The 15,264-nt window shown below is 51.9% G+C and overlaps 1 protein-coding gene across 4 annotated transcripts in view; it reads right to left on the bottom strand.

The window, feature by feature from the left end:
- JARID2 (jumonji and AT-rich interaction domain containing 2) overlaps nt 1-15,264 on the bottom strand; it is a 259,997-nt gene that overhangs the window by 29,015 nt on the left and 215,718 nt on the right. For all 4 annotated transcript variants that reach the window (XM_044259295.1, XM_044259321.1, XM_044259304.1 and 1 more), the window contains one exon: nt 2,366-2,601. In XM_044259295.1, coding sequence (XP_044115230.1) covers nt 2,366-2,601 — 236 coding nt within the window. The remainder of the gene's footprint in view (nt 1-2,365; nt 2,602-15,264) is intronic.

The following is a 15,264-nucleotide window of genomic DNA, read 5'->3' as shown; positions in this document are numbered from 1 at the left end:
ACTGAAGGGGCAGGTTAAGGCAATAAAGACGGAGGCATCATGGACTCCTCTGACACCAAGCCCATGTCCACATTCTCCTGCCGCTGGCCCCTGACAGCCCCAGGGTGGCCCACACGTGTGACGGGCACAGCATCGCCGCTCTCGTAAGGGCGCGAGGCTCAGAAGCTTGGGCTCTCGGGAAGCAAGGGCGGCCGGGGCACGTGGCGTCACACAAGGTAACGGGCAAAGGGCTCTTACAGTAAAGACAGCAAGTGATCAGTGCGCCCGAGCACATCAGTGCCAACAGGGTGAAGCCCCTTCTGGGCAGCACCCCCTTGACACTGTACCCCCTGCTGCCCACCACCCTGAATACCGTCCACGTTCATCCTTCTGTCTCAGGCAGACCCGAGTAAGTTAATCCTATGATCTGAAGTTAAAAATCAGCATGTCCTCTGGCGCATCTTTTATGCGGTGAAGGAGGAAAGACTGGATCCCAGTCATCTCCATCAGGAGGTTACCAAGGAATCTGCAATGTAGCTTTATGGACCTCATTTTCTCTGTCTTTAAATAACGGGATTCAGTGGTTTCCAAATTGTCCTTCCGTTTCCCCAATCACGCCGAGGGGAGTGGGCGTGACTGCCTCCAAGTGAACAACAGCAGCCAAGAGGTTCAGGTATCAGTGAAGGTCGTGGTCAGCCACCACGTGAGAGGGGAGCCCTGGGCAGGCCCTTCTGGGGTGAGGAGACAGGGGAGGAGGGGAGGAAGGAGGAAAGCCCTGCGCAGGGCATGGTGACAGCCGGCCTGTGAAGATGGCTCCCTGAACAAAAGCCCATGAGCCAGGCTCCTGCAGGTGCCCTTCGAGGGGTAACCCCGGGTCTCTCCTCTGACTCCAGCTGCAGCGTATGTGCAACGGGCCGCACCTGCGTGCCAGGGAGCACAGGGCAGAAGGGTGCCCCCACCCCCCCACCTCTTCCCTCCAGCTATGCGATGCCTCACGGTCAGTTACACAGGGACATCCTGAGCCGAGGGGCCTATGCTGACAGCCGAGAGGGGGCAAGGTTTAAAAGATGCCACACGTACTTGCTCAATCTCAAGATACCAGCACAAAGGCTGAAACGGTGGTACGTGAGGAGCCTGGGAACAAAAACAGGAATCACCAACCCCCGAGCTGAATCACCCGTGAAGGTGAAGATTAACACTAATAACGAACATGGAGACACACGCACACTCCCACGTACACGCACACGAATACACGGCAAGAATACACGTGTCCAGGAGAGATCACCCCACGTATCGTCAGGAACAAGAAAGGCCAGATGGAAAGGAAAGATCCACAAAAGCAAAGACCTGTGTCCCCGCCATCCCTTCGTCATTCTAGAATACTGCCACGCAGGACCTCTCCTCCGTCCTCGCCCTGACTCCATCTTTTAGATTACAGTCTCTGGTCCATTCTGGAGAAAAGGTTAACTCTGGCTCATAAATGCCCTGTGAGGAGAGCTCATCTGCGCTCCCCACCGCTTCCTGACTTCAAACTGCAGTGAGGAAGGAGCAGCGGGGACAGAAGAAATGCCACCGACCCAGGGGACACAGCCGTTCCACTGCGGGTCTTCAGACACCTGCCTGTCTCCCAAGCCAGCCTCCTGAGGCCCTGAGAAATCCCCGTCCAAGGCCGGGAACACCAGCAGTGGCAGAGCCCGAGGCTATTCTTGGGAGGTTCCCAATAGGATCTGTGTCGTCTGTTACGACTCTGCAGTGGGGACAGCGGGAGGCAGACTAGAGAGCTGGGTGCAGCCGTGCTCTGTGGACCCTGAGGGGCAGACCATGTGTCCCCCACTGCTCCCCAGCACAGGGGAGCAGCTCAGCAGCGCATGCCCAGGCACGTCCTCTGCGCCTCAGTCCCAGAAGAGACACTAACTTTTCAGACGAAGAACAGAGCAGTCGTCCAAGGCTGTCCCTGGGTGCACTCCAGCCGGCAGGCCTGCTGTCCAGGTGTAGCTTCTCTAGGCTCACCCTGACAGGACTCTGACTCATCTGGTGCCCGAGACACGGGGTGGGAGAGAGGTAATGCAGAGGAGAGGCTCCCCCAACCATCGCCAACACACAGGACCCGGGCGTGCTCCATGGCTGATGTGAACACACCCCAGACCAGCTCACGGATGTGCACAAACCCCTCCATGCAAAGGTGAGGTTTCCGTCCCCATCCTACCTCTGACCACCACCCTTCTGCGGCCGGAGCCCTCTCATTACAGATCTCCTGAGGCTCTGACTCACAGGCCCCCTTTGGTTAGCTGGTGACATGGGGAAGTGGTACCTGGCAGACAGTCACCGGTGTGGTGGGAGTCACCGGTGTGGTGGGGGTCACCCGTGCAGCGGGGCCGGGCTTTACCTGTTTCCGTAAGTCCTGAGCCGACCGATGCAGAGGGGGGTGGTGGTGGTTAGCAGCGAGCCCCTTGGCCGAGGAGCCCGTGGACGGGGCCGCTGGGGGGTGGGCCGCTGAGGCCTGTTCCCTCCGGCTGTCAGCCCGGTGATCGCTGTGCTTCTCCTTCCCGGGAGTGGCCTCTTTGCTTTTGTGTTTTTGAACAGGTTCTTTCTCCCGTGTTGACCTGCTGGAACCATTGAAAACTAGAAAGGAAGGAGAGAGAACGAGGTCACTACAGCAGAGACTGTAACTACCAAGCGCCAAGGCCCCGATGCCAAAGGGAAAGAGAACATTCTGGACGGCCTATGAATCCCATCCACGCTCGAGAGCGACCCCAAGTCAAAACACCCCCCACCTGTCCCCACAACACAACAGCCAGGAATAATCCCAAGGCTCCGAGACAAAAACCATTCAAGGCACAGCCGAAGAATTACTTGCTGGGGTTGAAATGCTAGAAAATCTATTTTTAAAAATCCCTACTGAAGTAAAACAAAACCCAGCCGCCCTCGGAGTATCAACATCACTCCTTAAACAAAAAGAAACTCAAATGAAGAGACGAACACCAACGGTCCTATCCTGAGTCCTGAGAACAGGACAGCCCCGCACATGGAGAGACGGGAGCTGGAGGAAGACCGTGTATCCTCAGACACACAGGCCGGGAGACGGACGGTCTGCCCACACATGCGGGTCAGGGACGCAGCTGCTGCACTGCCCCATGGGTGACCAGAGGGAAGAGTGTGTCGGAGCTGGAGCTGGACCTGTTTCTGTTCCAGAAGCCCGCACAGCGGTCACAGCCGACAGGTCACGATGCTCCCCACAAACCTGGGTCACAATCAACAGGTCACGTTGCTCTCCACAAACCAGGGTCACAGCCGACAGGTCACGTTGCTCCCCACAGAACCCAAAGGGCCCACGAGGACATGAGCATCGGGCCCATGTTACAGATGAAGCCAACAGAACGGGGCAGAGAAGGGGTATGCCTGGCAGAGGCCCAACCCCTCCCCGACCCCCGATGCCACCCACCGAGCCAATTTAGAAGAGGATGGCACGGTGCTTGGCTTTTTATAGGAAACTCCAATTTGGTTCCTGTTCGGAGTTCCCTCTCTGCGTTACCACTGGAGCTGACGATCACAGACTGTGGGTACGGGCCCTCTGCACGGAACCCCCGAGCCTTTCCCATCTGTTCCCCTCACACCATCCGGGGGGGGGGGGGGGGTGGCTGCCTTCTTTGGGGGAAAGACAAAGGCAGGACAGACAAGGAAGCTACAGCGAGCCCTGGCACCTGTCCCTTCAGAAAGGGTCCCAGTGCATTTCCTGATGAGGGGGAGCCATACAGATCACGGCGTCCACTGCCCTCGGGTACCTCTTCTCCAGGCCACACCTACCCCGAAGGGGCTATGCAGAAGTCACTTCCTGCTGGCATGAAGAAGCCACACGCCTTGCCACCCCCGGCCCCCATTCCGAGAGCTCAAAACCAACGAAGCCTGTCTCTTCTGAGGACGGCTGCCTGCACACTGCGTGCCCAGAGCTCCCTAAACTTTCTCTTTCACCTCTGCTGTGTCCTTTAAAGGCCTGCGATGCCTGAGAGGTTGCAAATATTTTCCTCTTCTCTATCATGCGCTTTCCCATCTGTTGTGAGGCTAAATCTGCTAACCTTTTTTTTTGACGTTCGTCTTCACGTTTATGCTTAGAAAGCCCGCCTGTATTTCCAAATGCTAAGAGAGCCCTCCACGTCTCCTCCTGATTGCTTCCTGATCCCAGTGCTAACACAGACGGTCTTGAGGTCCCTTGTCACGACCCGGCAAACCACAGAACAGAGAATGACCGTCGCCCATGCCCAGACTGGCTGTGAACTTCCGTCTCAAAAGTTCCTCCCTGCACCAGTGACTACCTCTTCTACACAGAGTTTCAATCCCGCAGCTGAAGACTCCCAGCATCACCAATCCGGTATGTGCTCCCACACTGCGGGAGGTTCTACAGGAAACTCAGTCACAGGGAAAGTGCAGGGCTGTGAGCGGTGTAAGCACAGAGCCCGTCAGTCTCACCCAAGCTGGGAGTGTCTGTACTTACTTTCAAGACAAATTAAAAGCAGCATCTGTAAGAAGCCCTACTTCAGTGTGATTAAGCTAAGGAACATGAATCTGGGCAATTCTTGACCGCTCGCCCATTTCCTAGAGCCATGAACACAGCTTCTTTCCTGGAACAGCATGGGAAGCTGGCTTGTTTAGGGGTTCTGTTTTTTTCTTTTGTTTTTTAAATCTCAAATATTCTATACCCCTCTGTGCTTTGTCACGACTGCTAAGAAAGTCGCAGTTCTGCAATTACTTCCCTTCGTTCGGTTAAAAAGATGTGCTTCGAAGGCTCTGTCCTTGTTGGTAACACTGTGCTGGACAGCAGCTCAATTCCCAGCATGGCCCTCTGCAGCCCAGCAAGTCTATCTGCCCCACGGTGCTCTCTGTAGAATGGGGAGGACGCATGTCCCCCGCATGGAGCTTTGGGAAGCCTCATCAGTGCCTGTTCAGAAGGACCAGCTCAGGTGACTAAGGAAGGAGTCAGACCATGTGGCAAACCCTCCTTTGGCTTTCTGTCCTCCCTGCCCAGAGCAGTGTGAAGAAGGGCTTCCATACGGACAAGTGGCTGCCCTGGGCAGACCTCGGTTTCATGGAAGAAAGACATGGGGCTGGTGTCCAGCCCGAGCAAGAAGAAATAAATGCTGACCACAGACCCGATTATTTTTCTACTGGCTTAATGAGCAACTTGACCCTCAGGGGACTCGGAGACCCTTTCAGGGGATTCCACAGGACAAAATTATTTTTGTAATTATACCAAGACCCTCATCTGCCCTTCTCACTGTGTTGAGCTCAGGAATGGTAAAAAAGAAGGTAGATTAGCATCGGGGAAATGCTGATCAAAACCACCATAAGACACCAACAACTTCACATCCACTAGAATGGCCTCCTCCAAGGACAGATAACGGGGAGTGTTGGTGAGGACTCAGAAATTCTACCCCTCATTCCCTGCTGGTGGGGATGTGGGATGTCGCAGCCACATTGGAAAATGGGCCAGAAGTTCCTCTAAAAGTGGAAGAGTTACTGTATGACCCAGCAATTCTACTCCCTGGTATGGACACAAGAGAAATAAAATGTCCACACTGAGGTGCCCCACTCTCGGCTGTGACTCACGTCATGACTGCAGTATCCTGAGATGGAGCCCTGCCTCGGGCTCTCTGTTGAGTGGGGAATTAGCTCAAAATTCTCTCTCCGGGGGTACCTGGGTGGCTCAGTTGATTAAGCGTCTGCCTTTGGCTCAGGTCAAGATCCCAGGGTCATGGGATGAAGCCCCGTGTCCTGTGTCCTGCTCTCTGCTCAGCAGGGAGCCTGCTTCCCCCTCTCCCTCGTCCCTTCCTCCAGCTTGTGCTCTCTCACTCTCTCTTACTCACTCTCTCTCAAATAAATAAAATCTTTAAAAAGATTCTGTCTGCCCCTCCCCCACTCGTGCACCCATACTCTTTAAAACAAATACATCTTTAAATCTACATCTCCACGTAAAAACTTGTGTGTAAATGTTCAAGGCAGAATAAATAATAACTAAAAACTGGGGGGAAACAAAGGTTTCATCAACTGGTATTTAGAGAAACAGAACAGGATACTGTCCATCCCAAACAAGGAATCAAGCGCTCGCATGTGCACCGGCGTGAAGGGTCTAGAAGGCGACTACAGTAAGTGAAAGGAGTGAACGACAAAAGGTCACATCTGGTAGGAGCTCATTCCCATGGAATGACCAGAACAGGCTGATACTGGGAGCTGGGGTGCCCATGAATGGTTGTCAGCAGGTTGGGACGTTTCAGGAAACTGGGAGTGACTGCTGATGGGAACAAGGGGGACAGGACACGAACTGCCACCGAAGCGGAGTGTGGGGATGGATGCACAATTCAATGCACAAACAAACTACTGAACGGCATGCTGAGATGTATCCTAGGATTTGGGACTCATGGACAGTTGTATCTCAACACAACTACTGTTTTTTAAAAGGGGGGTCCGGGGGCCTCAGCTGTTAAGCATCTAACTCTTGATTATGGCTCAGGTCATGATCCCAGGGTGGGGAGATTGAGCCGCCCCCAGCAGCACGCTCGCGCTGGGCTCCAGGCTGGGCCGTGGAGCCTGCTTAATGTTCTCCCTCTCCCTCTGCCCCCCCAACCTCATGCGGGCACATGCTCTCTCCTGAAAACAAATTAGAACCGAAACCAGCGGGCAAAACACAAATTAAACACTCCTACGGATTGACTACATCATCACCAGTTCCTAGCAGTCAGCAAGAAGGCAGGCAGGCAAGAGGAGGCGGCTCTCACCTCCGCGAGTGATGAGCAGCACAAATTGTTACAGGTATGAAACCCCGACCCTTGGGTGTCCGTACTTTGTGTGACAAAATGGCACATGCCCATGAAGCACTCCTCTGCGCATCAAAGGAGCTCGTTTCCAGGAAAAGGCCAACCCGTTGCGATGGTTGAGTGTGCAAAGCTAGCCGTGTGCACGGAACACTATTTTCCCTGGGAAGAAGGGCTGACGTAGTGATTTGTCCACCGTTTTGTTGTGGAAAGTAACAAAAAACTATGGCTGCCAGGAATAGAATTTACGACTTTGGGCAAAAGTCACAGTCGTGGAAAAGCTTTCTCTGCCACCGAGTTCCAGAGCCTCCCCACACGGAAAGCCTTCTCCAGTGAGGCCAGGGGACATGCAGGACCGCTCGCCTGTGTTTCATGAAAGGTGCCGACGACTGGGAGAGGTACTTGGTGAAGCATTAGTTTCAAGTGATCAACACAAAACGTGACAAAATTGTGCAAGGGTAAGAGATCCATCCAAGGCCCAAGGCAAACCGATGGATTTTAATGTAACGGAGCATGAAAGGTTCACCTTTCACCAGATCAGACTGTTGCACCAACCGACCTTCAGGAAACTACCACTGGCTGAGTCTGGGTGTGAGACCAAAGGATAAAATCACCCTCCCATATTCCTGCCTTTCCGGAGTGTACTTTCGTCTGAGACAAAACAGAAGAACCTCGCCATCTTCTCCTAAGCCTGATATTAAAGAGCTTTCCAAAAATGCAAAACAATGCAACTCTTCCCAGGTATAACTTTTGGCGTTGGGAATAGTTACTTTCCAGAAAAATGTTACTTGTGTTGATGTGTAATGTGTTTGTGTCATTTTTTAAAAAAAACATTTTAGGGGCTTCTGGCTGGCTCAGTCACAAGAGCGTACGACTCTTGATCTCAGGATTGGGATTTCAAGCCCCACGTTGAGTGGGAAGATTACGAAAAATAAGCTTTACAAATAAATAGAATTTTTAAAAATATTTTAAAACTCCCTCACTTTCAATTTTAATATGGCAAATACCCATACATACAATCCTTCAGTGGGGTGGGGGGTGGGGGTGGGGGTGTCCCTGACTAGAGAGGGGTCTAAACCCCGGGGTCAAAACCAAGACCCCAGACATTGCCAGGCTGGAGCAGCTTCTCCAAGGTTAGCTCCAGCACCAAGGTTTCCATATATCTGGTGGCCCCTGGACTTGGATCTAGATCTCGGAACCTCTCCCCCAAGATCTCAGGCTCTGAGAGGAATCGACCTAAATTTGAGCCCAGGATTCATTAGCAATTTGACCTCAATTTCCCATTTACCACCTCACGGGGTTGCTTGGAGAAACTGGAGAGAATATTCGTTTGGCCGGTTGGGACCCCCACACTCTTTCTGACGGCGCCCATGCCAGAGATGTCGCAGGACACCGCCATGCGCACTGTCGTCCCACTCCTTTCCAAACGAACCACAGGACAAGGCCATTTGCTCCACAGGGACCTCAAGGAAATCCGTGAAGTGTGGCACTGTGGTTACAGCCAGTGAGAGCTTTCTGAGATCCAGAAAAATCCAGATCCTGCATCAGCCTTCCCTGCAGAGCTAGGGTGTGACCCTGACACGGAAGAAGGGCTCCCCCTCAACCCCAGCAGGGAAGCGGTGCCTCAGGGAGAAGGGCGAGGGGAGCCTGGGAGCCATGGGGTCCGGGAAGTCTGGGCAGCCGAGCAAATGCCACGAACCTCATAAACCAGACTGAAACACAGCACTGCAGACGGTTTTGATCAGATCGTCGGAAGAAGAGGAAGCATTCAGAAAGACAAAAATTAAAAACTGGATGAAATTAACGTTGAATTGCAAACAAAGAGACAGCTTTCCAATGAATCCACTTTCTGTAACCACTTTGCTATTTTTTTTTTTACAGCAGCCATATACCCAAATGGCAAACACAGCCAAAAAGTCAAATCATGTGTTAAATGGGAAGAAAGGGGGAGAAGGGGCGGGGAGTGGGGGGACGATGGAGCCAGAGACAAGGTATATTTTGTCCTCAACAGCTCATTAATTTTAAGTGTCGTGGGAACCTGCCAGTTTCACCCCTCCAAGTAATTATCTTTTGTCTTAATTTGTAAGATTCTCGAGAAGGAGAAAGGAAAAAAAAAAGCTCACTCTCACAGGGAAAGACTAAACCCTGTGAACATAAGAGACAGAGAGAGAGGTGGATGGAGAACTACGCACGCTCTCCCCCAATTAAAAGGAATAATTGGACTCGTTTCTTCAAGGGGAGAAAAAAAGCATTTATCACGGTGAACTGTATTAGGAAACTGTATTGTGCTCAGATACAAATAGCTTTACATTAATGAACAGAGACAAATATATTGATTTGTATACACATACGCTGAAGGTTAAATGGCCTACAGACAGTGTTTTCACACCATGGCAAGCAAAGACCATATTTTGATTTAGGGTCACTCCGTGCCCGAGCAGCTCAGAGCTACACCCAATCAGGGATGAAAAAGAAATCAGGCAACACAAGTTACTCTAGAAGCCTCCCTCCAGCAATCCCACAGTCGCAGGGAAGCTGGAAAAAGCTACACGTCCCGAGAAAGCGACTCCCCTTTCCAGCTCCAGGGAGCTGGAACGCAACGCCGTGCCCCACAGAAGCTCAGTGCCCACAGAGGGTCGCCAGCAGGTTCGGGGGAGGGGGGGGAGGTCCAGGAGGCAGCCTGTCGAAAGCCAACCACAGGGTCTTTAAAACCTCCGCATGCCCACGGGCTCTCATAGGGATGTGATTAGCTCGTTTTGATTTTTTTGTTCCCAGATCACCAAACACATCTGTGTCTCCATTCCCTGAACCACAAAACCAGCTGCCTCCTCTTATCTGTCCTCCAGGAATCGCTCAAGTATTTAAAATAAAGTATATAAAATGCCATGCGTTCTTCAGACAGATGAAGTGGGGCAAGGAGAAAGAGGCTTGGCTTCTTCCAAGGTCCTGCCGTCATGGCAAAGCAAGGGCCACGTGTGAAAGCAGTGATTCCCCTTGAACAGAGCAGACAAAGGACGCGCGTCCACGTGGGCCAGTGTCCGTGCCCGTCCCAGAACAGATGCCCCAACCTTGCTGATTATTTGTGCGAATGAAGGCACCTCATCAGAACCCCAGAACATTATCCTGATTTCCCTATGTGTTTTGTTTCTGTAAGAGACTAGGAGAGAGAAATCCCCTCCGGGCATCTGACAAAAGTTACAGGACACACTGAGATGCCTCCGTGCCAGACCTGAGCTAAGGGGGTTCTGAAGCCTTCGCCTCCTTGAAAGACAGAAGTAAGAGCAGGAGCCACCGTGGGAAACCGGGCTGCCAGGTCCGCTAGCTGAGGCATGGAAACAAGGAGGAAGGAATGAACCCAAGACCCAAGGCTGGACCAAACACCAAATTCCATAAAATCAGACCGGCTTCCTGTCCCACCCCCAAAACAAACCGAAGGGACAGAAACGGAACCGCCACAAATAGAGAAGAGCATGTGACAGAGGGGCAAAGAGAAGCAGGCCAAGTTTCTGATCCCAAGCCAGATATTTAAATGGAAGCGTCCCATCATTACAAGGCGTCCTGACTTGGGGGAGACAGACTCCATCAATCGGCTGGCATTAAATCCTTGTTACTGTACAAAAGCTGCACTCACTCCCTGGAGTCAGTTCAACTTTGAGTCACTATTGTCTGAAAACAATGGAATGTCTGCCAACCTTGTGCCCGCTATTCAAAGGGATTTTCACACAGCAGTGTGAGTGCCGTAACCCGGGCTGCCCGGGCAGAAGCCGCTCCCGGGCTGGCGGTGGCACTCACGTGGGCCGCGACGGAAGGCAGAGAGGCCGTGCTTGGGTCAGCACAGGTCCCGTTACAACCTCGAGCACAGCTCACGCACACTGAGGGCCAGGGCCAGGCCACAAAGCGAGACGGGAAATCTCCTGGCACCCCGACCTCCAGCATGGCAAGCAAGCTCCACGGGTTTACGAGGTGTCTGCAAAACCCCTCTGTATGGGATTCTACATACTGAAATCCTACCACTTTGACTTACATAAAAAACAGGAAGGAGGGCACCTGGGTGGCTCAGTTGGTTACGCCTCTGCCTTCCTGGCTGGGGTCATGATCTCAGGGTCCTGGGATTGAGCCCCACATCGGGCTCCACACACCCCATAGCGCTCTCTCAAGTAAGTAAAATATGTATCAGGATTTTTAAAGCAAATTCAATTTTCTAAGTATGAACTTAAAGAATTTAAGTCCTAGAACATTTTTCTACCATCGGAATCTGGCTGCCACTGCCCCAGGATCTAAGAAAGTAAACACGCCACGTGCAATGACGTATAGTAATGGGGCTGGACGGATCTGCCATTTAAACATGTTTCTTGCATATGTTCCTAGTAACTTCTGAAACCCAAGTTTAAAAGGGCATAAGACCTTTACGAGAATATAAAGGTCAGGGCAACAAAAAGACCATAAATCAGGATGAGTGGTTTCTATCATTGAAAAATGGTTTCTTGGCCCACCGGCCCCCAAAGGAGCAGAGGACAGGACGAGACAGAGTAGGATGGTGACCAGCTACCCGGGACGGTACCCACATCAGTGGGCTCTAAGACATTTGCATTCTCGGATGCGCCAGAGCAGGACCTGGGGAGGGATATCTGGCAAACAGCCTCTTGGGACGGTAGGCAGTGGGCTGAGAGGGATTTCATGCTTTATCACTCTAAGGAAACAAGACAAAGGGCACAGAACGATGGGTTATATTCAGAAGGGGTGTGCATTAACTACTGAAGAACAAAGGATGTTTTTGCAGTCTGGGGTTTCGGAAAAAATTCTATATGCAAGGGGATGACTTCTAAAAGGCCGGCCCCATCTGAAGTAATAAGATTTCCGGCCCACCTCTGGATCTGCACAAGGCATCTGCACGTGCTCGCGGCATACTGGGAGAAACACCCGTGGGAAATGTGCAGAAGTGCCCGTGGAAGGCTCCCCCACGAGTTCCAGAACTGCTCACTTTCAGAATAAAAATACAGGAATGTTTTTATTTTGAGAAGGATCGCTGTCAGCATTCTCCAAATCCTGTGGACCGCTCCTGTATCACAAACACCTCTCTGCCCACCCTCCAGCCAGGAAACAAAGGGCTGTCAAAAATCCTACGTGCACGTTTTACAGTCTCTGGGAACAGCCCTCTTCCGGGCTGAAGGTTCCCCTTAAGACAGGCCAGATGAAATTAACTGAAAATATTAAATACCAAGCAGTCTGGCGAGGAGCTCAGGAATTCAATTTACAATGCGTAGCACATAAACAAATCCCAGCCAATTTTGGACAACAAAACTGATTAAAGACTCCGAAAATCTAATAGAATACGTTCATTTTTTTCAGAACTGCAGGGTGTGCTAATTCTTTATAAGCGCCATTGGGTGAGACGCCAGTTAGAGGACGGCAGCCAGCTCCCACTGTTTTAAGAGCTCACCAAGCATCAGGCACTGCGCTAAGGGCATCTGTCATTCATTCGGTCCTAACAGATTTTTGTTTATCTTTAATAAGCTACAATTCACAGATCGTGTAATTTCCCCATCTGAAGCGGACCTACCAATCCCATGGATTTCTGCATACTCAGAGCTGTGCAACCCATGACTGCGATGCCAAGTTCAAAATGTTTGCATCGCCCCAAGATGAAATGCTGTACCCATCAGCGACCACTTCACAATCTCCCCTTTCCGACCCCAAAACAACAGTTTTATTGCTATCAGCTGTTTATGAATGGAGACAGGGAGGTTCCAGGGGTTTAAGTAACTGGCTCACTGACCGTTGGTTAGGAAGGCATCCGAGCCGGAAGCTGGTCTCCATCAGCTGTTACTGACGGCTGTGTAAGCCCCTCTGCCTGGAGCGGAGCTGCTCTACCGTGACCAGGAAAAGGAACCCCCCCACACTAAAATAGCATGGCCCAGCCCACTGTCCTAGCATGTGTGGGGATCCCAAAGGTTCTGCCTGGAATACTGCATTCTGTATCTTTCTCTCTCTCTCTCACTCACACTCACACACACACACATAAGCATTAAAAAAATCATTGAAAAGGGCATCCTATTCTTTTTTTTTTTTTTTTTAATTTTACTTATTTATTTGACACAGAGAGAGCAGCAGTGCGTGAGAGAGCACAGAGAGGGAAAAGCACACTCCCCGCTAAGCAGGGAGCCTGACATGGGGCTTGATCCCAGCACCCTGAGCCAAAGGCAGACACTTCATGGACTAAGCCACCCAGATGCCCAGCATTCCTTTCCTTCTTTAGAAAGAAAAGAAGAACAAAGAAAAGGCTGCAGCCATCTGGGGGAAGACAGGGGCTTGAGCGTGGTGCTTGCAAACCATAGCACTGAAGGCCCCAAATACAGACGCAGAAGACAACGAGCCAATAGACCCTCGGCCCCAACACTGCACACACTACTGCTCTTCAGAACCACGCTCCCAGCCCAGAGTCCAACTATTGGGAAAACTCACTTGCCTCAACAGAGGTGGGGGGGAACCCCACAAAAATATGAAGCTGTCAGAGGTGAGAAGAAGGTGAAGAGGACACCCCAGGAAGAAAGAAGACTCTCCTGGCCATCCAGGGCTGCCCCCACCGCAGTGAGACCCCCCTCCCGCCCTGCACAGACACGGGACGCACCTCCACGGAAGGACTGGGGTAAACTCATCCAAATGACTGCGTGTGGGCCCTGGCACAACAGGCCCTCAGTGTGACTCCAAAAGCAATTACATCATGCCAGCTGGGAGTCCAATGGCACATTGTTTAAAAAGTCTTCTGAGAAATGTCCCTCTTCGGAAGGATGAGCGCGGAGAGGTAGGACACTCTATGTGGCTCCTCCCGTTTCTCTAAAGTGCAGAAAAGCCTGTGAAAACGCTACCATGGGGGCTGATGCAAACAGTGGACTCACCCCACGTTCCTCTCTGCAAAGGAGGAGGAACGCCCGGCCACAGCAACAACAGTGAGGAAAAATTCGTGCCTCTAGCCACGCTCATCCCACTGGAAGAAAAATAACCATGAGAACGTTTCAAAAACGAAGCCATTTCAAGTACCAACACGTAACATCAGTATCCCAGAGCAGGGATCTGACGGTGTGGGTTTGTTTCCAGACAGGGATTATGTAAGGGCCCTCTTGTTCGGATCTGGGAGGTCCTGGAGATGGATGAGTGTTCTGGGAATCTGCAGAGCTGGTGGGGTAGGAGCTGCCGGAGGTGTCAATACCGGGACCCTGAAGCATGGACCCAGGGCTGCAGATGCACGTGACACAGCCCACGTCACGGAGATGATGCATTTTCATAAACAAATGCCTTGCATTTTCATAAACAAATGCCTTTCCATGAGGATGCTCCACAGAATGGAAATGAGAACATCAGAGTCCAGGGGCATGGCTGCAAAACGGAACACCTGCCTGGGGATAGCAAGCCCTCGCAGGAGACAGCTGGGGGCAGCACTGCGTGGCCACAGAGGAGTGTGGTCACAGACAGGCCCACCTGGACACTGGTGGAAGCCCAGTGTCGCCGGGCGAGCCCGGGGGGGCATGTTTCCCCTGGTGCCACCTTCCATGGGGTCAGGTGCCACGCCTTACCTATACACCCTGAGCCACTGGCCAAGCTACACTAATACCTGAAGTGGTCACGTTTCACATTTTGTTTTCTGCACGTTAACTTCCCCGCATTTCAGGGAGGGTTACCGTCCTGGGGCAGGATACAGATGTTCCTGGACGCCCCACACACCTGCACATCCCCAGCACACAAAGCAGGGAGAAGCACCACTCTGACACTAGGAACCACAGGAAAGCAGCCTACATTCCACATCCTGCTGTGAAAATGATTAGTGGTTCACAGGACCTGCCTGACCACACGATAAGGATGCCCTCATCCAGGTCCGAATTTTAGTCAGGGATCTTCACCCGGCTCAACAGGGGAGCCTGGAAAAGTCCTGCGGCTGGCACACACCGCAGTGCCTATCTGCCGCCGTAAGAAATCCCAGCGGTGGCTGTTCCTGTCCGTGAGACACGTGTGGAGACCTGTTCTTTGTGCTGGGTCAGAAATGAACCAACGACTGCGAAGCTACTGTATCTGGCTCCTTTTGCAGAAGAGGAAATTAAGAATCAGAGAGGTTACACACCTTCCCCAAGGACACACAGCTCATCTGCAGCTTTACAAAAGGCAGGGTACGGAGCTCCTGATGACTATGATGCTGATAAAGACCTCTGTAGGAACTGGGCCAAAACCAAATCAAAACAAAAACAAAACGCAACAAAAACAAACACAGAACAAACACGTGATGGGCAACCTGGTATTACAATTCCAATTAACTAGAAATGGCTGGGTAAGCTGTGCAACGCTGATTACTCCATTTTTGAAGACCACATTTTACTTGTACCACTCCTGGGTGATGACGTTCTTGGATCGAGGGCTCCGTGGAAAACCATGCCTGCAGGACTATCCTCACGGTCTCCTGCCTGGGGCCCAAGTCCCAGTCATCCCTGGAACG

The sequence above is a fragment of the Neovison vison genome, chromosome 1 (genome assembly GCF_020171115.1).
Source record: "Neovison vison isolate M4711 chromosome 1, ASM_NN_V1, whole genome shotgun sequence".
NCBI lineage: Eukaryota > Metazoa > Chordata > Mammalia > Carnivora > Mustelidae > Neogale > Neogale vison.
Note: the sequence above shows the minus strand (reverse complement) of the source record. Positions and strands in the feature narration are given on the sequence as shown.